Genomic DNA, 23,183 nt, shown 5'->3' on the forward strand with positions numbered 1-23,183 from the left:
ATCCTATCAGCCAATCGGAATTTGAGGGACGCCATCTTGGATGACGTCCCTTAAAGGAACCGTCATTCGTCGGGAAGTCGTCGGTGAAGATGGATGTTCCGGGTCGGCACGATGAACATGGATCCGGAAGAAAGAAGATTGAAGATGCCGTTGATAGAAGACTTCAGCCGGATCATGGACCTCTTCAGCTCCCGCTTGGATGAAGACTTCAGCCGGATCATGGACCTCTTCAGCTCCCGCTTGGATGAAGACTTCAGCCGGATCATGGACATCTTCAGCCCCCCCGCTTGGGCTTGGATCAAGACATCGGAGGAGCTCTTCTGGATCGTTCAGTGAACCTGGTATGGTGAAGATAAGGTAGGAAGATCTTCAGGGGCTTAGTGTTAGGTTTGTTTAAGGGGGGGTTGGGTTAGATTAGGGGTATGTGGGTGGTGGGTTGTAATGTTGGGGGGTATTGTATGTGTTTTTTTTTACAGGCAAAAGAGCTGAATTCTTTGGGGCATGCCCCGCAAAGGGCCCTGTTCAGGGCTGGTAAGGTAAAAGAGCTTTGAACTTTTGTAATTTAGAATAGGGTAGGGCATTTCTTTATTGTGGGGGTCTTTGTTATTTTATTAGGGGGCTTAGAGTAGGTGTAATTAGTTTAAAATTGTTGTAATATTTTTCTGATGTTTGTAAATATTTTTATATTTTTTGTAACTTAGTTCTTTTTTATTTTTTGTACTTTAGTTAGTTTATTTCATTGTATTTATTTGTAGATATTGTATTTAATTAATGTATTGATAGTGTAGTGTTAGGTTTAATTGTAGGTAATTGTAGGTATTTTATTTAATTCATTTATTGATAGTGTAGTGTTAGGTTTAATTGTAACTTAGGTTAGGATTTATTTTACAGGTAATTTTGTAATTATTTTAACTATTTTAGCTATTAAATAGTTCTTAACTATTTAATAGCTATTGTACCTGGTTAAAATAAATACAAAGTTACCTGTAAAATAAATATAAATCCTAAAATAGCTATAATATAATTATAATTTATGTTGTAGCTATATTAGGATTTATTTTACAGGTAAGTATTTAGCTTTAAATAGGAATAATTTATTTAATAAGAGTTAATTTATTTCGTTAGATTTCAATTATATTTAACTTAGGGGGGTGTTAGTGTTAGGGTTAGACTTAGCTTTAGGGGTTAATACATTTATTAGAATAGCGGTGAGCTCCAGTCGGCAGATTAGGGGTTAATGTTTGAAGTTAGGTGTCGGCGATGTTAGGGAGGGCAGATTAGGGGTTAATACTATTTATTATAGGGTTAGTGAGGCGGATTAGGGGTTAATAACTTTATTATAATAGCGGTGCGGTCTGCTCGGCAGATTAGGGGTTAATAAGTGTAGGCAGGTGGAGGCGACGTTGTGGGGGGCAGATTAGGGGTTAATAAATATAATATAGGGGTCGGTGGTGTTAGGGACAGCAGATTAGGGGTACATAGGGATAATGTAAATAGCGGCGGTTTACGGAGCGGCAGATTAGGGGTTAATAATAATATGCAGGGGTCAGCGATAGCGGGGGCGGCAGAATAGGGGTTAATAAGTGTAAGGTTAGGGGTGTTTAGACTCGGGGTACATGTTAGAGTGTTAGGTGCAGACGTAGGAAGTGTTTCCCCATAGCAAACAATGGGGCTGCGTTAGGAGCTGAACGCGGCTTTTTTGCAGGTGTTTTTTTCAGCTCAAACAGCCCCATTGTTTTCTATGGGGGAATCGTGCACGAGCACGTTTTTGAAGCTGGCCGCGTCCGTAAGCACCTCTGGTATCGAGAGTTGAAGTTGCGTTAAATATGCTATACGCTCCTTTTTTGGAGCCTAACGCAGCCATTCTGTGAACTCTCAATATCAGCGGTATTTAAAAGGTGCGGCCAGAAAAAAGCACGCGTAGCTAACGCACCCCTTTGGCCGCAGAACTCTAAATCTAGGCGTTAGTTAATGATAGTAATTTTATTTAGATTTATTTAAATTATATTTAAGTTAGGGGGTGTTAGGGTAAGGGTTAGACTTAGATTTAGGGGTTAATACATTTAATATAGTGGCAGCGACGTTGGGGGCGGCAGATTAGGGGTTAATAAGTGTAGGTAGGTTGTGGCGACATTGGGGGAGGCAGATTAGGGGTTAATAAATATAATGTAGGTGGCGGCGATGTTGGGGGAAGCAGATTAGGGGTTAATAAATATAATGTAGGTGGTGGCGATGTCCGGAGCGGCAGATTAGGGGTTAATAATATTTAACTAGTGTTTGCGAGGCAGGAGTGCGGTGGTTTAGGGGTTAATATGTTTATTCTAGTGGCGGCGATATCCGGAGCAGCAGATTAGAGGTTAAAAAATGTATTATAGTGTTTGCGATGCGGGAGGGCCTCGGTTTTGGGGTTAATAGGTAGTTTATGGGTGTTAGTGTACTTTTTAGCACTTTAGTTATGAGTTTTATGCTACAGCGTTGTAGTGTAAAACTCATAACTACTGACTTTAAAATGCGTTCGGAATCTTCGAGGTAGAGGGTGTACCGCTCACTTTTTGGCCTCCCAGGACAGACTCTTAATACCGGCGCTATGGAAGTCCCATAGAAAAAAGGGTTTACAAAGTTTACTTAAGTCGTTTTGCGGTAAGGCCAAAGAAGTGTGCGGTGCCCCTAAACCTGCAAGAATCGTAATAGCAGCGGTAATGAAAAAGCAGCATTAGGACCTGCTAACGCTGCTTTTTCATCTTAATGCAAAACTCGTAATCTAGCCGTATATCTTTTACTTCTATAAATACCTATATCTAAGCCCCTGCACACTGCCCCTTATCTTAGTGTTTTTTTGTTTAGCTTGTGAAACCATTAACATTCTCCACAAGAGTAAGCATAATGTTATCTATATGGCACACATGAACTAGCACTGTCTGACTATAATGCAAATTTATAAAAAGCTTAAAGGGACACTGTACCCAAAAAATTTATTTCATGATTCAGATTGAGCATGACATTTTAAGCAAATTTCAAATTTACTCCTATTATCAAATTTTCTTCATTCTCTTTGTATCTTTATTTGAAATGCAAGAATGTAAGTTTAGATGCTGGCCCATTTTTGGTGAACAACCTGGGTTGTCCTTGCTGATTGGTGGATAAATTCATCCACCAATAAAAAAGTGCTGTCCAGAGCACTGAAACAAAAAAAAAGCTTAGATGCCTTCTTTTTCAAATAATGATAGCAAGAGAACGAAGAAAAATTGATAATAGGAGTAAATTAGAAAGTTGCTTAAAATTGCATGCTCTTTCTGAATTAGAAAAGAAAAAATTTGGGTTCAGTGTCCCTTTAAAAAAAACAACATCAACGAAACACTGAGATAAGGGGCGGCCTACAGGAGCTTAGATACAGGAAATCTTAAATGTTATAAAGTATTTTAATATAACAATGTTGGCTATGCAAAGCAGGGGAATGAGAATTGAAGGTGTTATCCTTTTCAAGAATAAAAAGTAGGCTGTCCCCTTAAATTTGAATTTAGGCCAAGTTTTATCGTTGTCTGCTTCTATAAGTAGGATGATTACAGAAGTATCGAGTTACTAAAAACACAAAATGCCTCCTAAAAGAATTATCTATGTTGTATGGAGGAATCTACGTTGTGCCTTTCTTGAATGCTTCTCTGATTTCACACAACTAAACAAAGATTTTATTGCAATTTGTTGTTACATATATTTAAGGAACTGATGAATGTTCTCTCTTCTGAAGGAAACCTCTCTAGTTCCAGTACTGGTCTATAGTGTCTGTTATTTTAAAAGTATGGTCAGCTTCTTCATTTAGACACGACTGATGACACATACATGACATAAGGGACTTTGTTCTATTGTGTGTAGCAAATAATATGAACAAGATTTCAGGAGTAGGGCTTCCAATTCACATGTTCTGCACTTCTTCCAGTGGTGGGTAGATATTTACCCACTAGCAATGGATCATCTCTTGCATACATGCACTGTCATGATGAACATTAGAGAAATATTTGTGTGCCACAACCCATTATACATATTTTATTTGTGATTAGTCTTGTGAGGACTGGAGCTTCTATACACCCTGCTTTGGTCTTTTGGTGTCTCGGAGCAATAAAATCATGTTTTCTACTTTAAGAGTATAGTTGTTTTATAAAAGTGAAATTTCTCCTGTGTAATATTGGTGCACTAAAATAAATATGTACTTTATGAGACTCTGAAATAAGAGCAAGTTTCAGTAGTTCTGAATCCAGGCCTTGCTAGCGATCACATATAACAAAGAGTTCTGAAGCAAGGTTGGGTCACACAAAGACATGGAAGCCTGGTTAGGCAATATTATAGTATTATCAAGGTAACAGAACTGAGCTTAAAGGGCCAGTAACAATTACAAATTTCCATCATCCATATAAAAGGTCACTATTTAGACGTGTTTAAATATTTGTAAAATTGTGTTGTTTTTCTATTTACTGCTATAGGTTAAAGTGCATACCCCAGATGACAGTAACTAAACCCTGCTACATTCTACACACTGATCACTTGATCTGTTTAGTAGCATATATATATATATATATATATATATATATATAATAATAATTGGCCACAGCAGAGTAGATAAGATAAATAATATGCATGATGTCCCTTTAAATAAAGAAAACAGGGGGCGGAGCTAACCGCCAGAGAGGATAGAAGCATTGATACAGAGCTCTGTCAATAAACGGCAAAACGACTCCATTTAACCTCACAGAATCCACTGTAACTGAGAGAATACAGGGGTAACACATAGCAGGACGATCCGGCAATAGACTTTTCTGGTTAATACTGATACAAAACTATCCGGGTTAAACACTACCGGAAGAAAATCAGGAAAGACTGCGGCTGCGGCCTACATCGGAACTTGCTACTTGGACTGAGCAACACAAAGCTAACCCGCTATGCCTAATCTGACCTACCAAGGTGGGTACTCCATAGAGGAACAGACCGATCATCAGGCCAGCCCGGTGTGAAGTAGGCCAGAGAGTCAGGGAAGTGGCACAAACGGTGGCCATCTTGGCCCACCAGGAGGCCTCACGGCAGTAAGTACATGTGTAAATAATCACATCCCAGCCCACACCGGGTTCGATAAAAGGCAGGATCTTGCATAACCCACTTGGACACCCTCTCCTAAGCCCAGATAGCCCAGCCTGGCACCCCTTGGGAACCTGCATAACTCCGGGTCTATTTACCTGCATGAGACAACCTACAAAGGTAATTAAAAATACAATAGACCACACTCCAGCCTGGGAAGGGGGAATCTAGGCCCATACAGCATTAGGAGCTCTACTAAGCAACTCTGCAAAGGTAATCACATACCCCATCCCTATAAAGCTGACTTGGGTACCTTTTCAGCAACACTGCATCACAACTTTAATACTGCAGGAGAGACTTTCCTTAATACCCTCTCCCCTCCCTTATCCTGTCAGCCCGCAGGGGTGACAGGTCATATTCCCTATACCTTTCTCCATGATCGTCCAGTGAGGACAACTGCCCTGGGGAGAGGGATGTTACTAGCACACTGTAGCTTTAAAGTCAGCGAAAGAAATTTATCAGAGATCATACACTTCATATATAGGAGGTGCACAATACGCCAAGGTTGCCAGTGGAATGGTACCCCCATATAAACTGCCTCTATGTGATATCTCAGACCCACAACTATAGGCACCTCAACATATACCTAGCCCACTCCCCAGAACTGTGAGTGCTGATATGTAGTCTACCCAGTAGAGATGCATGGGGGAGCTTGTCTAGCAAACCACTAAGAAAAGCAAAATAAAACTTGCCAGCCTATGGAGTAATGATTGCCTCCATTATTCCACAAAAGCATAATATGTGATCATAACAAGGGATACAAGAGATATTAAGGGGATATAGTAACTACCCACCTCTGGACCTCCAAATATTGTTTTCAGCGACAGATCAACGGGCCACAACTTAAATTTAATGATCTCATCGGAGGGGCCTAAACACCTGCTATAACAAGACTGTACTTATTGCTAGATAGCAAAATGGCCTCTAGGAGAGTGATTAAGGGAGACAAATCAGCTACTAAAACCTCTGCAATGTCATCTTTCTTTAAAGTTTCACAATCCAACAATAGCAACAAAAACATGGAGGTAGACGGAGACTCAGATCAAGATTCTACATCGCAAATAGAAGATAATACCCCACTAACAAAATCTGATTTGCGGACCTTGGTCTCAAAAAAAGACATTGCCAACAACTTTGAAAAATTATGGGAGAAATTTGATTCTATTCATTCTTCTGTTACTAACAGCTTGTCTGAGATTAAGTCTGATTTGACAGATATGGGGAACAGGATAGATATGCTTGAGGACCAGAAGGATGCCATGGTAGAGAATGTGGATAAGATATCGCAAGTGGTGTCAACACAACAGCAACAGTTATTGGAATTCCAGGATAAGCTGGGTGACCTGGAGAACAGAAGCAGGAGGAATAATCTCAGGCTGAAAGGAGTTCCAGAGGAAGTGACTGCTGCGGAATTACCAGCATATCTAGCGCAACTTTTTAAAATGACTTTCTTCCCAGACAAAGAGAAGAGCCTCCAAGCCGCTAGATTGCAACCCACATTCAAATTTCAAGGCAATGTGATACAATTTTATCAAGATCTGAGCAGACTTTGCAAAGATGAAGTGCACTGAAACCCCTTACCTCCTTGCTGAGGAAACAGCAAATACAATACAGATGGTGTTTCCCTTTTGCCTAATCATCACGAAGGACACCAAAGTAATTACCATCAAGGAACCAGAAGATATCCCCGAAGTGTGTGGGGTGCTCGGCTTGGAGGTCCCCTAGACCAGGTTACTGATGTATTACACATATTGTTTAATGCCTTTTAATTAGAATATAATTAATGTGACTAGATGGGCTCCCCCAGCCCTCCCCTTCGTAAGGGGACAAATAGAGAAAATCCAACAGTTACTAAGTTGCTTTTTTCAAGCGTGTTGCCCCAATGTTGGGGATAAAAATTTGGTTATTGTTTTCACCTGTTTGACATGTTTCACTACCCCAAATGTTTTTTATCCTTTCAGTGACACTTCCAAGGTGCAATCCTGTAGGTTCCAGGGTCCGAAGACTAGCAGCGCAGAAATTAAGATTTCTCATATAAGGGTAGATATCTGGGTTTTCTACACTCCCAGAACAGGGCAGAGAGAGAAGGACAATACATATGATGTCTAATATACACTTAATATCACATAATGTCAGAGGGCTCAATACTGACACCAAACGGAGAATAGCTACTGTATGTCCCAATACACATCCCTAAATGCCAATATCCTGTTTTTGCAGGAGACACACCTCCTTAAAGCCAACATTCCAAAATACAGGGCAAAACATTTCCCCCAACGAAAACCAACATGACTTCTTTAGACACATCTCCCATCTTATAACACAGTGGTCTCAAACTAAAATCATACTGGCAGGAGACTTCAACATCACTATGGTCCCTCATACATCGGTTAATAATGTCCCCTTATCTAATAAACAACACAGACACAACAGATTGGTCAAATCGATACAAGACTCACTGGCACTACACGCTTTGATTGATACCTGGCACACATTGTATGGGGGGATGAGCGACTACGTTCTATTCGGCAGCACATAGAACCTACATACGGTTGGATTATGTTTATGTTAGCCAGATTCTCCACTAAATGCTCAAAAGCTCCTCTTGTGTGTGGTCAGACCACTCTATATAATCATTAAAATTGGGTGGGATGCGAGATGTTCAACGTAATAGGACGTGGACATTTGATCCAACTCTTTTGAAAAACCCACAGAGACATGATAGCATCTTACAGGCATTGGTGGAGTTCTGGAGGATAAACATAAATACTACAACCAACCCTATAAAAACACGACACTACAGACTCTTCAGACTAAAAAGACTATGTTAGCAAAGATATTAAACTCCCAGGTGGCAAGGGCGATTCAGAAATTGAAAGCATACTATTTTATTTATGCTAATAAGCCGAAAAATATATGGCCCACAAAATCAGGGAGAGATGTAGAGCCTCAGCTATCCCTCTCATAGAGACAGACCAGGGGACGTTCACAATAGTGGACACGTTTGCTACATTTTACAGCAAACTATATGATGGACAGAAAGTCATACATAGCACAGAAATGGATAGGCACACTAACGAGTTCCTTGCAAATTGCCCACTACAGTCACTTACCAAAGACCAAATAGATAGCCTTAACTCCCCGGTCACCAGTCTAGAGGTATTAAGTGAAGTGAAGGACCTTAAACCTGGTAAGGCGGCAGGCCCTGATGGTTTTCCAGGAGAATATTATAAGCTGTTTTGCAGCACCTTAATTCCACATCTAACCAAATTCTGTAATTGTATCCTAGAAGGAAACCCTATTGCAAGAGAGCTATTGCTAGCGAAAATAGTGGTGATCCCCAAACCCGAAAGAGACCATAAAAAATGCCAGAATTACCGACCAATATAATTGATAAACCAAGACTTAAAGCTTTTTACCAAGATCTTAGCAAACCGACTAAAGGTAATTCTTCCCGGCTTGATACACCCAGATCAAGTGGGGTTTATTAAAGATAGAGAAGCTCTAGACAATAACTGCAGAATCACCAATCTCATTCATCACTTAGGGAGACAGCGGACGCCTTCTCTGCTTTTATCGCTGGATGCAGAGAAGGTGTTCGATAGAATTGACTGGAGATACATGATGTTGGTTTTACAGAGGATGGGTTTCGACGGTTCTTTTATGTCAGCAATCCGAGCAATTTACTCTTTTCCCCAGGCCCAGGTGATTGCAGGGGGCTATAAGTCTGACACATTCCCTATTCTTAATGGTACGAGACAAGGGTGCCCCTTGTCTCCCCTATTATTCGCGCTCTGTATCGAACCATTGGCAGCGAGCATAAGAGTGCACCCAGACATAGCGGGAGTCAAAACAGCACAATCAGAATATAAACTTGCCTTGTTCACGGACGATATTTTACTAGCAATTACAAAACCCCTCATATCCTTACCCAATTTATATACAATGCTAAACTCTTTTTCGGCTATATCAGGTTACAAAATTAACTCGAATAAATGTGAAGCTCTTTCTATAGCCATTCCCTCCCAGACTCAGAAGCTATTGGAGTCAAACTTTGACTTTAAATGGGTCAAGCATACACTTAAATACTTGGGGATTAACCTACCGCAACAGATGCAAGATTTGTATAAATATAACTACCCACCGTTATTTTGAAAAATTAGGCAAGACATTATGAAATGGGAGCAAATATAATTTCTCCTGGCTAGGAAGGTTAGAGGCGGTCGAAATGACTATATTACCCCGATTACTGTATCTATTCAGGGCACTGCCGATAGCGATTGTCAAATCAGATATAGAAAAACTACAAACAGATCTTTTTGCTTTTATCAGGGGGATGAAATCAGCTAGAATATCTAAGTCTTTAATACAGCTACATAAAACGTTAGGTGGGGTAGGAGGCCCTAATTTGATGGATTACTATAGGGCAGCTAGGATGCAATGTTGCTGAAGAGGTCAGAGGAACCCATTTGGATTGCTTTAGAGACAGAACTAGAAGGGAGGGGTGACCCGGACTCCATCCTTTTGGATATACAACAGACTGGAGCTAAGGCTCACTCCCCAGAGACACACAGAGGTGAGCTAACAATTAAACTATGGGCAAAACTGAGGAAAAGAGAAGATATTCTCCCAAGAAATTCCTTATTAATGCCAATTAGGTATCTATTACAGGGGGACACACGTAAACACCTAGAGAAATGGGAAAACAAGGGCTTGTACAGAGTGGCCGATATTCTAGAGAGTGGGTCGGTTTTGTCTTTTTCCCACTTACAAGATAGAATTGCACCCCTCAAATTACCCTGGTTAATTTATTTGCAGCTACAGTCCTCTCTCCGAAACTTTCTGAAAAACACACCAAGCAAGGTGTCCACGGTGTTAGAGGCCTCTGGCATCAGTCCCCATAGATCCAAACACTCTATATCTAGACTTTATGTGGCAATTCAATCCCCCCCAAACACACCTAAAACCCACATCATGTTAGCGTGGGAACGAGAACTAGACATAATAAAAGACAGACAGGAGTGGGAAACATTATTTCAGTTGGGAGATAAAGGACTATTAAGCATTGACCTGAAAGAAAACACAATGAAAACAGTCTTCCGATGGTACTTGACCCCAGTTAGGACATCTCGTATGAACCCTCAGGGGGGCGACTTGTGCTATAGGGGCTGTAGGAAAAAAGGTACTTATAAGCATATGCTGGGATGCAGGGGTGTGCCGTGGAATAGATGTCTTTATGTACAAGGTACTTTCCTCTCTACAAGAAGGTCACTGTTTCTTTCACTGTTCCTCCCCTCCTTTCTTACTGTTTGTTAACAAAACTTGATGACTTTTAAAGTAAGAAATATTTTTAATATATATTAACATAGCACTGTGGATGAACTGATGTGGTGGTCTCCCAGAACCTGAAAGGGCGATACCCTCATTGGATCATCATTAGAGGGCCAAGCGCTCCTCTTTAGGAGATACACAGAAGAACAGAGGTGGATTAGTGGATCTGTAGATGTTGTTAATGAAAATTGAATGCATGATTGACCCACCAGTTTGTTATGTAACATAGTTATGTGGCCACAGACCAGAAACATTGTGCAAGAGAATGTTGAAACTTTATAAAAAGTTTAATAAAAAATATTTAAACATAAATAAAGAAAACAAACTGGTACAATAACAATGTCATACTCAGAAGATTAAAGTGATTGTAAACTTTTTTGATGTGATCCACAGTATATAAAATTATTCATAAAACCAGGGGCACTTTCATTCATTAAAATATTTAATTATTTAATTTCCATTTATTAATTGTAAACATTGCGCCGTTCTTCCTCCCACATCTCATACTTTATTTTTGTCTTAGATGATGAATCCAGCTTCATCCAATCGTTGTGTGCCCCAGGAGCTGGATGCCAAAGATTGGATGAAGCTGGATTCGTCATCTAAGATAAAAATAAAGTACAATGTAAACTGTGGATTACAGCAACAAAGTTTGCAATCACTTTAAATACATCATAAATATATTTAACAATATAAATGTATCTTTTCCATTGTATTTTTATTATGCATTTGTTGATTATGTAATTCTGCTGTATTTGTATTTGTTTCTGTTTTAGTGATGTAACTTAATTAGCCTACTTTTTTATTAATATGTGTTCCTGTCCACTGACCCTTATGTCACCGTATACATACAAGAACATATTTAAACAAATACCGTCAGTATTTTCAAAAACAGTTGAATGTTTAATGAAGGCCACATCGCCTGCTTTCTCTGCCAAACACCTGGAAAAATTCACATGAAAATAAGGGTTATCTTAGGAGTGTTTACAGGTAATGCAAGTTAACTGTTCAGTAAAAGGCTAAAACAGATGGAGAAAAATATATATTTAAACAACATAACAATCCAATATAGCCAAAAGAAATAAATGTAAAGGAAGCCACGTATTCCACCATCAATTTGTATATACACATCAGGTGCAAAATGCTAACAGCAAGATTTAGCACAGTTCTGTCTTCCCTAAAACATTATTACACTTTTGCTTTTTTAAAGGGATATGAAACCCACATTTTTTTCTTTCATTCAGATAGAACATACAATTTTAAGCAACTTTCTAATTTACTCCTATTATCAATTTTTCTTCATTCTTTTAGTATCTTTATTTCAGGAAGCATTAATGTAAGCTTAGGAGCCGGCCTATTTTTGGTTCAGACCTGGGTAGCGCTTGCTGATTGGTGGCTAAATGTAGCAACCAATCAGCAAGCGCTTCCCAGGGTGCATGCTCTATCTGAATCATGAAAGAAAAAAAGAAAAAAAAAATATTCTCACACATAATTAGAAGAGTTTTAGAACTTGAAAAAAGATTTAAAAAAATAAATAAAAAATAAATAAATCCCTTGTTGATAAATACTTCATAGCACACAACAGACATTTCCACAGACAAGGTGTGGGGGGCAGGGGGAGCTTGTGTTTCCCTCTGGTAGGATGAGAATGGGTTGGGGATATGTGATGTTGCTATGGATTATTAAGGACACAAAATACAGACTATAATTCAGATTCTTCTTTTGATAGTCTGTGTGGCAGGTGGTATCTGATTGGCCATTCCTCTGCCTGTTCTGCATTAAAAAAAAAACTTGCTTTAGGAACGCTTTTTAAAAACTTGCAGGTAAGAATCTGTAATTACTGTCTTCAATGCATTAAATACATTGCAGAAAAAAATAAGTTTAATGTCCTTTTAAGTGAGGGAAACTTTGTAAGGTTTATGCCCACAGCTACTTCCATGCCCAGCTTGTCCCATCAATGTCACATACCAAAAAGGTTAAATGCTAGGAAAAGGTAACAAATGCCACTAAGATTCACCAAACGCAGAAAATTATCCTAACTACCTCTCTTTTTCTATTTGGGAGCCTCTCAGATTGTAAGTACACAAAGAAACCATATGCAAACAGGTACAGGGAAATAAGGAGCTGTTTATGTTGTCATCTGTTATTTACCTAAATGCTCCAGAATACCCAAAATACTGTTCTTGAGTGCTCAATGCACATTTGTTTTTACCACTCCCATCACCCTTGCAAAGTTGACACAGCTTAGCTGGAAAGTCTTTCTGGTTACCCCCAGGCACGCAGCTTGCAGAGAAAAAATTGGTGACAGCTTTGGAATAAAAAAGAAAATGATATTTAGTTTGAGATAAAATATCAGCCAAATAATTGAAGTCAGGAGAATATGAGGTAAAAAATAATAAAATATGAATGGAGAATTGTTTAATGTTCAGCATAATGTAGTCAGCAGCGATACTTAACAAAGCATCTTCACTGACACTCAGACAAGAGGAAGAAATGCAGATTATGTACCTTTTGCAATGTTGCAGCCTTCTGGCCTGATCAAACCCTTCTTAATCAGAGCACCTATAGGTATGTTCCACCCAGCGGTTCGTTCATAACCCGTGTGGCAGGATTTCTTCCCTTTCAGTTCATGGATAGTAAAGGCTTCGGTATTGCTTTTATAGACCACAGCTACTGCATAATAGCTACTTGTCAGATCCCCTGCTAATATAAGGAGAAACAGAACATTAGATGTAACTTAATATTTCCACTAAATGTTTTACAGATCAGACTCATAATGGGATGTTTCACACTAATATCTGAATACCAGGTGTGTAATGTATGTCAAATGTTTTAAACATCCTCTAAGTTGTGTTGTTGAGTGTGCGAAACATTAGTAAACAGGGAGTTACTAAATGACTCTTTACAGTAATACTCTCAACTATCATTTAATCTCGTTCTCTTTATTTGTTCAATTCAGAGTCTAAAGGAATATAGAAACCACAGATTTTAATTCTCAAGAAATATTTGTTATGGTTTATTTCCTTTTCTTATCACTAGTTGCTAGGATTCTGAAATATCTTGTTTTTCTGCAAAGTAGTTACTTTCTCAAATGTCCTCTGTTCCATCAGCCTATTACATTCATAGGATGCCAATATGTAAATGGTACATCATGCTATTGTTTATTGCCTGTTTATGTTTATACTGTTACAGTTTCCATTATTTGAATTTCTTTTTCTCTGGTGAAAAACAGGAAACATATCACAGGAGAGAGTGCATAAATATGACATTGAACTTTCTGAGAAGGTTCCCATTACAAAACAAATGAGGTTCATCATAAACAGTTGTTAAAATATTGAGCATCTACATCTCAGGGTGAGATGCATCATCAGCAGAATATTATCCTCTTCTCTTATGGGAACATTGATCTAATGAAATCCTGCATCAGTCATCAGAGGGCCAAAAACTGACTATATCAAGAGAAATGATAGGTGTCCTAAAATGAGGGTCATAAACTATTATAGGAAATACAAAAAAGTAAGAGATGAGAAACTAAATTCCCATAGGTGGATAAAATATGAATATATACAATCTTCTACATTTCCATTGTCATATACTACCCTTTGGTCTGTGATTTAGTGACTGGTAACTGGAAACATTTAAACAACACAAAAACACCAAATGAAGATTCCATTCAGCAAGAAAGTACAATATTGATAAATGTATTATCTATTCTCCTGCATAGCAATAACTGATAAAGGATGAGTCATTATAAATAAGTATAATACAAAACACATATTTTTCTATGTTCCTTTGTTACATACCAGAATAACTCTCTCCGGCAGCTGGCACCAACCCATATATATTTCCAGCAGTATAAATGTCTCTTCCATTCAAAGTAACAGCATCAATCTCTTTTTTCTAAGGAAAGCATTACAGCAAAGCTTTAAAAATTAACCTTTTTTTCAATGGAATGTAAACGACATGTTAAAGGAATCTGAAAGAAAAAGACTCTGACCTGTATCATTTCCATACAGGCTTCAGGTTTGTCAGCAGATACACACTGCAGCGATGGGTACAAAGTCTTGTTTATGAAGGCAGCTGCCATATCTGCACACTTCCATATTTCACTGGTGGATAAGGTGCACCAGCGCAGAGATTTTGGCAGACCTAAAACAAATCATTATAGGATATAACAAATAGTAAAATGGCAAACTGGCTTATGCTGATAACATATTTATGCATCTGTCTTTCTAATTATTTATTTGTTAATGTCTAGAAATCCACTAGTCTCATTAAGAAAGCATAATTTATGCTTACTTGATAAATTCATTTCTTTCATGGTGGTGAGATTCCAAGATACATTACTCCTGGGAATTATTCTTCTCTACCACTTGGATGAGGCAAAGATTTCCAAACCCTAAGAGCTCTATAAAACCCCTCCCATCAGTCTAACATATAAGTCAAACAAAAAAGGTAGGAAAAGAAATAAGATCAAAATAATAAGAGCAGAAAAAAAAGCTGTGTGCAAAAAAAAAATCAACTCAAAAAACAAACACAGGTTGGGTCTTGTGGACTCTCACCACCATGAAAGAAATTAATTTATCAGGTAAGCATAAATTATGTTTTCTTTCATACAGGTGGTAAGAGTCCATGATCCATTACTCCTGGGGACTAATACCCAAGTTGTGCAGTCCACGAGTCAGTGAAACTAAATCCACAACCCAAATAGAACCTAAAGAATACAGGGTATACAGAACAGGGTAAAAATGCAAAGACAAAGGGGCGGAGCCTGGCCACGCTAGCTAATGGCCGCACATTGATCTAGCTCTGAAACCCCAAAACCTTTCATGTAAAGAGTAATGCAGCCTACAGCCTAACAAAACTATTCCTATCATCCTAAATATATCAGCCTCATACCGGACACTTGGTCATTGGAGCAGATGCCCTACAGACCTTGCGGATACAAATCCTGAAACGAGCCTACCTGCAATCGACTGCACGCTGCACAATATGGGCCTAAACCCTGCATGGTGCTCCATCTAGCCACCGCACATCAAGCACACATCAAAAGTGCCACAAATCCCAGGAAGAGGATCCCTGAGTCCTTAACAGCGGGTTGCTTGTTGGTGGGAGAGTGGACAACACGCCGCAGACAGAAATGTGGGCGGTGAGTAAGGTACCGCACTCAGAAGCTAATTTGCCCATCATTAACAGTCCCGACAGAGAGGATTGAAAAGAGGCTGTGGGTCACATCACTAGCCCCTCATAGGGCACGGGATTTACCTGTGGCAAGCACCAGTAACAGATTTGACGGTGGGGCGCACAGAGAAAGCGGTAAGGCGGAGGGGACACAGTACGGCCTTATAGGCGGCTCTTGACTAGACAGCTAATAACCGGGCCCATATAAATTAACTCATAGGGTGCAGCAGAGAATCAGTGAGGGGCCAAGCGGGGATGGCCCAGACCTGCATTACATATGCGGGGAAAAGCCCTCCAGACAGTAGTGGGCCCCAGGCGCCCTGTCGTCAGGGAAATATTGCACCATTGCACTGTGTGGTGCCCTGCTTTAGCAGAGATAACAGATCAGATTCTAGTCTACAAATTTAAAAAAACAGAGTGGTCCCTTTGTATACCTCCCAAGCATAATCTATAGACCCAATTCCAACGTTACAATGGGTCAGGGCCCAGCAGCGACCCATATATCACGCACAGCCCTGACAGACAAACATGGCTAGCAGAAGAGTCACCAAACCTTCTAGGAGCTCGCAGTCCACTAACATGGAAAATTACTTAATTGCACCTGAGACGGCCTCTGGTCCAGCGAAAGATCAGTCAAGGCCCAGCGGACACGATGTTGCAGCCCAGATACATAATATGGAGTCGACACAGCATGACTACATCATTAAAGAGGACTTTAGGCACCTTTCTTCCAAGTATGACATCAAGGAAGCCCTGCTGGATGTGAAACATATGTTCAGTGAACTCAAAAAGGACATTGTTGCAGCGGACCACAGGGTCACAATGGTGGAGGAGTCCTTACGCTCAAACCTCCAGCTTCAATCCAGCTGCATTCAGCCTCAAGAAACAATTGTACAAAACCTGACTGAAAGACTAGAAGGAGCAGACGTAACAACCTACGGCTCCGGGGAATTTCGGAGTCGGTAAACCCACCTGATATAGGTCACTACATATAAATACATTAAATATTCTCTGATGGCAGCGGATGTTCATGTAGAACATGCACATAGAGCCCTTAGGCCTAAGCCGCCAGCAAGGGCCCCACCCAGGGACATTATTGTTAAACTCTTGTCATGCCGGGATAAGGAAGAGATACTCAGGCACTCTAGAAATAAGCACCCCCTCACGTATGAGGGGTCTGAGATTCAAGTCTTTACTGATCTGTGCCCAGCAACCTTTCAGAAACAAAAAGACTTCCGCTATATTACATCGACGCTTAAAGACCAAAAGATACAATACAGATGGGGATTCCCCACCTGTCTAATCACATCCAAAGATGGAGTAACAGCTACCTTCAGAATGATTGCTGACCTACCTGCCTTAAACCAAGTCCTGGGTACACAAATAAGGCTCCAGAATCTGACAATGGGCCCAGCACTTCCTGAACCTGGAGCAAACAACAATGACAATGAGATCTGCCCTGGCTAAACCTTTCCTAACATCTAGGTGTCTCTGACACTGCTCACCAGGTCGAGTGGAGACTGATGCCTGGCATGATCCTGCACACCCTGATTGGGTGCTTGGGCCCTACTCTTTCTCTGGACACCAGACAGACAAGTTCTCATTCTTATTGATGCAATGTTTTGCCATACCTGTACATGTCTAGCATTAGGCTCTACTCACTCATTTAGTCTGTTGCCACTTAGCCTTCACCCAGTTGGGGCCCCGACACCATGCCTGATATGGACTGTCTGGTCCAGTTTTGGGACTTTGGAGGACAAGAGACTCTCTTTAGTTTCAAGAGATTTGAATACTGTTCTGCACACTTTCATGCTGTGACACGTTTCCTAATTTTGATATATATCAAGTTACTGTTTTCTCTGTTATGTTGTTTCTATATGTTTATGCTGCTTTCATGGCTCCCACCCTAAACACATAAGCGACAAGTACGTTACAGAAGTCCATCTTGAGGGGACATTACAGCTCCTCAGAATATTAGCAGTAGCCCCCCCTTTTTCTCTGGGATGTACTTGACTATATAGATCCCTGGGACCTAATATCCACCACCCCTAATTAACACTCTGGGCAGCTGGAGTGCCTCTTAATATCCTCAAGACTGGTTCACGAGTCCATCACATTGAGTCTGGGTGGTGGCTTGATCACGGGTGTCCACCTTAAGAGAATAATACACCCTTATGGGTAAACGTTGGGCCCCTGTTCACTAGGGATAAGTTTGAGCTGAGGGAACCCCAGATTTACTTATTTACCAATCACCCTAGGGCTCCAGGCCCTTATAATGCCTTAGTTTGGTCTTTCCAGATTTATGGTATAAGCTGTTCCTACCACATGGGACTGGCAAGATCGGGCTTAATAACACTCCACAGGAAATAGGGTAGAGTAGGCACAGAAAAAGGTAGCTTTTTTAAAATCTTGCTGGAATAAGGTCCTGAATAACGCATCCCTTCCAAATTCCTTGTCTGGGGACCGGGCCTAGACACCTCTCTGCTGTTTATGTAGAGGGTGGGGGGGGGGGGTAATACTATGTTTAAGTGCATTTTGGCTGCATCTACCTACATATGTTATTATATAAGTTTACATTTCAATACATGAGAGTAATGGGATTACTACCCCCTGAGATATCTATATATATTTATTTTTGTTTGCATACTAACCATTTAATTTTCAGATCCTGCCCCAATATTTGGGGAACCCCCTAATACCCCTCCTCACCTAGAGCTATTAGAGTTCTAATTCCCCATCCCCACCTTCCCATAATAGCGATCTGCTACAACTTCACTAAACTCTCCCACCCCTTGATTAGTTTCCCTCAGACCTCCTTTGCCAACATCCCTCTTTACTTTTCTTACATTTTGTTTCCTTTCTATTTCCTCTCCCTTTGCACACCTCCTGCCCAAATGGCTAGCTTACATAGAAGGGTTGGCGACCATCCCATAGACCTCATCACCATAAATGTCAAAGGCTTTAATAACCCAGGAAAGCGCTCTATAGTCACCCGGAATATTCACAGAATGGGAGGAGATGTGATCTTTATTCAGGAGACACATTTGTCCAGATCTAGGGAACCTATATGGTTTGACCATCAGTACCCAGTAGCATACTTTGCCTCCGGCCCCCCTCTGGCTAGACCAACTTCGTAGAGACCCCGAGGGCAGGTACCTGATCCTGACTGGCACACTCTATGACAGACCTGTTACTCTGGTAATCTGTACTTCCCGAGCTCCGCACAGGACTCATTCCTCAAAAAGATTTTGCATAAGATCTTAGAAGTACAACCTCTTCTTTGGGGGGGGGGTGACTTTAATGCATCACTCAGCCCTGACTTAGGCACCTCTGACAGCCTCTCCAGTACCTCCCACAGGGTAATTAAACATCTTACTAGAACCCTTAGAGACTTAGTCCTCCATGATATATGGTGCACATTGCATACTACCGCTAAAAATTATACTGTTTATTCCCATCCACATAGGAAGTATACAAGAATCGATTACCTCTTCACAGATCCAGCAGGGCTATCTATAACAACCAGTAGCTGTATAGGCCTGATTACATGGTCAGATCATGCCCCAGTAAAATGCTCTATAGAGTGGCCTAGTGTACCGGTGACTCCCTTTGTATGGAGGCTGGAGGAATCTCTACTTGACAACCACCTCCTTAAGCAAGAATTGCATAACAGTATCGAAGAATACTTCCGCCTGAATTCGGTGGACTCTATGTGTCCTACCACTGTCTGGGAGTCACACAAATGTGTGATCTGTGGTGTCTTCATTAAACACAAATCAGCAATGAACTGAAAGAAAAAAGAACAATATGGGACCCTCCTGGCTAGGGTGTCCCAAACCAAGAAGGCACACAAGGAATCGCCTGCAAATGAGGCACTAAATGAATGACCTCTCCTTGGCTAGGTCAGCTTTACTGCATTATCTGCGAGAAGAGAATCAAGTGAAGGTGCTAATGCTCAGGCAATGCTTTTTTGAAAAGGGAAACAAGCCAGGGAAGCTTCTTGCACAGGCTATTGCATGACAGAGACTCAAAGCATATGTTTATGAGATCTTAAACCAAGGAGGGAATAGTCATAAAGATGGACAAGCTATTGCAAATACATTTAGAAGCTTTTACGAATCCCTCTATAATATTCCCCCTTCGGGCAATGAGCAGGTTGGGCAAGTGCATGGATCTGCATCGAAGCAGGCAGTAATGGACTATATCTCTGGGGTGGACATGCCAGTGCTGACACAGGAGGAGGCAGACCAAATGGAAGCCCCCTTCATGAGAGAAGAGATCTTATTGGCCATCAAAGAACTTTCTACGGTCAAGAGTCCTGGCCCTGATGGGTTTGGAATCCGATACTATAAAACCTTTAATGACGTGCTGGTGCCTTGTCTGCTTCGCATGTTCAATCTGCTAACAGAGAAGCCAACCTTACCACACACAATGTTGGAAGCATTAATTACAGTGATCCCTAAGCCTGGTAAGACTGTGAATCTGCCTGGAAATTACAGGCAAATCTCTCTCCTAAACTCTGACGTTCAGATCCTGGCGAAGATTATCGCTAATCACCTTAGTGGCCTCTTGCCTCGGTTAGTCTCCACAGACCAGGTCGGGTTCATTCCGGCTAGGGAGGCGCGTGATAACAACCTGAAAGTCATTCAACTAATCTCCCATGCCCAAGCGAACTCCACGCTGCTGGCATTAGTGTCGACGGACACGGAGAAGGCTTTTGACCGGGTCAATTGGGTGTTCATGCGCCATACCCTGATGAAGCTGGGATTTGGCCCAGGCTTTATCCACAAAGTTTTTTCCATTATACTCGACATCCAATGCGAGAGTCCGTGTAAATGGTATCTTATCTAAACCATTCCACATCACCACTGGCATGAAGCAGGGGTGCCCTCTCTCCCCGTTGCTGTTTGCATTGGTAGTAGAGGTGCTGGCATGTAAGATTTGCACCAATCCAGGTATCAAAGGCATCAAAGTCGGCAATACAGAGCATAAGTTGGCAATGTATGACGATGATATCCTGCTGACCCTGACTAACACCGCCTCCTCTCTCCAAGCATCACTTGCTGAATTTGAAGACTATGGGAGGGTATCTGACTTTCTGCTTAACCCAACCAAGTCGGAGATCCTAAATATTACAGAACCACCATATGTCATAGACTCCCTACGAGCACAGTGCCTGCTTCAGATTGCCCCAGATATTTAAAATATCTTGGAATTACCTTCGCTCCCTCAGTAAAATAAATTGCTGAAGTCAATTACAAGTGCATTAGAGATGAGGTGGTAAGGGACCTGGCCATGTGGAAAAATAAAACTCTCTTGGATGGGACGTATACACGTCATCAAAATGAATATCCTGCCTAGAGTATTATATATAATGCAGATGATCCCCCTCTCCTCAGCCTCACACCTTATCCACCAGATCCAATCAGAACTTGAAGCATATATATGGAATGGATTGAAACCGAGAGTCAGCAAGAAAACAATGTATCTTCCCAGGGATTGGGAAGGTGTGGGGGTCCCGCACCTGAATGAATACCGTAAGGCCATCGGCCTCCAGCGCCTGGTGGAGTGGTGCCACAGCTCCGCCAACAAGGCCTGGATAGGGCTAGATAATGAACTATTACAAAGGGGCAACATTGGTTCTGAGTAACAGCTTCACTCCATCCTAAACAAATTCAGCAGTATCCCCTAATGGAGGATGTCTTCCAAAACTGGGATGGTCTGATTAGGACCGAGGGTGTTATTTCAAACGTTAATGCGCCGGGGTGTTAAGGGGCTAATTCCAAAATATTGGAAATCATTATAAGTGCCCAGTCTGGGGGAGTGAAAGGCCGGGGTGGGGGACCTGCTTAGTCTGGAGAGATACCACTATCTCAAAATGGGGAAACTGGTTGCACATGAGTATATGTGGGAGTGAAGCAGCGCCTCAAAATGAGGTTTAAGTATACTATGTATTTTCTCCATACACATGAGTATATGTCATTACTCTGTGAGGGTAAAACTCTCTAGCATTAGATCACCACTTCTGGGGAGAGTCCTGCTACAATTTACAGTTCATGAGTCTCAAGTTTTACTGAACATACCTATTCCTTCCCCTTTTTTTTCTCTCTCTCTTCCTTCCCCCTTCTGCCCCCTCTCCCTCCCTCCTACCCTACTCTCTGCAGTCCATTTTTGGGTAGACCAGTCGAGCCCTAACTCTCCTCCTGTTCTATGTTCTAAGGAACAGGGCAAGCAATCCTAAATGCAAGTTAACCTGGATGTGACTGGTCTCCCACACCATTCAATGTCTATACCTCATAAATCTGTGTTTGAAATACTGTGTAAAGTTTTAATTTCCTTAAGAACATTGAATAAACAAAGTTGACTATGTAGAGCATCTAGCTTTTATATAAAATTGAAAGCTCCAAGATACTGATGTTGATATGTATTACTTTCTATGCAGATGTCTTTGCAAGATATATAACTATGTACACATGAGCAAGTTCAATCAATAAAGGTTTTTTGGAAAAAAATGCAAAAACAACTGTCTAAAGGATTTTTTTTTTTTTACCAAAGGCTGCCTCAGAATAAGCAAAAAAAATCAAAATATGCAAGGTAGACCAAGTAGCTAGCTTGCAAATTTGGTCAACTGAAGCCTCATTCTTAAAAGCCCAAGAAGTGGCAACTGATCTAATAGAATGAGCAGTAAATCGTTTAGCCTCCAATTCATCAAAAGTTTTAACCAAGAAGCAACTTTCTGCCCTATCCTGGAACCAGGAAAAGGAACGAACTAGAAGGTTGTCTAAAATCCTTTGTAGCATCAACATAATACGTCAATGGTCTAACAACATCAAAATTATGAAGAAGTCTCTCTAAAGAATTCTTGGTATTACGACACAAAGAAGGGACAACAAATTCCTAACTTATAACGTCTGAAGACACTACCTTAAGTAAGAAGACAAATGTTATTCTCAAACTTTCCTTATTCAAATGAAAAATTAGATAAGGAGGATTATATGAAAGAACAGATAACTCAGAAACTCTTCTAGCAGAGGAGATAGCCAAAAGAAACAAAACTTTCCAAGAAAGAAGCTTAATATCCACATCATGTATAGGTTCAAATGGAGGAGCCTGCAAAATCTTAAAAAACAAATTTAGATTCCAAGGAGGAGAAATTGGTTTAATAATAGGCTTAATTCTAGCCAAAGCCTGAAAAAAACATGAATGTCAGTAAGATTAGCAATCTTCTTGTGGAGAACAAAACTGAAAGAGCAGAAATATGACGCTTCAAAGAACTGGCGGATAAATCCTTATCCAAACCATCCTGTAAACGGCAAAATCCTAGAAGTTCTAAAAGAATGCCAGGAAAAATCATGAGCCATACACCAAGAAATAAAGGCCATCCAGAGTTTGTAATAAATCTTCCTGGTCACAGGCTTAATGGCCTGTATCAGAGTTTCAATAAAAGAATCAGAAAACTCTCTCTACCTAAGAACTAACTTTATAATCTTCCTGCAATCAAGCTTAGAGACGTGAAATCTGGATGAAAAAATGGACCTTGAGACAGA

The 23,183-nt window shown here is 40.7% G+C and overlaps 1 protein-coding gene across 1 annotated transcript in view; it reads right to left on the reverse strand.

Moving 5' to 3' along the window:
• Positions 1-23,183, reverse strand: part of MELTF (melanotransferrin) — a 108,442-nt gene that overhangs the window by 34,378 nt on the left and 50,881 nt on the right. The window contains exons 8-12 of the mRNA XM_053709039.1: positions 14,453-14,604; positions 14,259-14,355; positions 12,964-13,158; positions 12,607-12,763; positions 11,330-11,397 (exon numbers count right to left, since the gene is read on the reverse strand). Of these exons, the coding sequence (XP_053565014.1) occupies positions 11,330-11,397; positions 12,607-12,763; positions 12,964-13,158; positions 14,259-14,355; positions 14,453-14,604 (669 nt within the window). The remainder of the gene's footprint in view (positions 1-11,329; positions 11,398-12,606; positions 12,764-12,963; positions 13,159-14,258; positions 14,356-14,452; positions 14,605-23,183) is intronic.

The sequence above is a fragment of the Bombina bombina genome, chromosome 4, assembly GCF_027579735.1.
Source record: "Bombina bombina isolate aBomBom1 chromosome 4, aBomBom1.pri, whole genome shotgun sequence".
NCBI classification, from domain to species: Eukaryota; Metazoa; Chordata; class Amphibia; order Anura; family Bombinatoridae; genus Bombina; species Bombina bombina.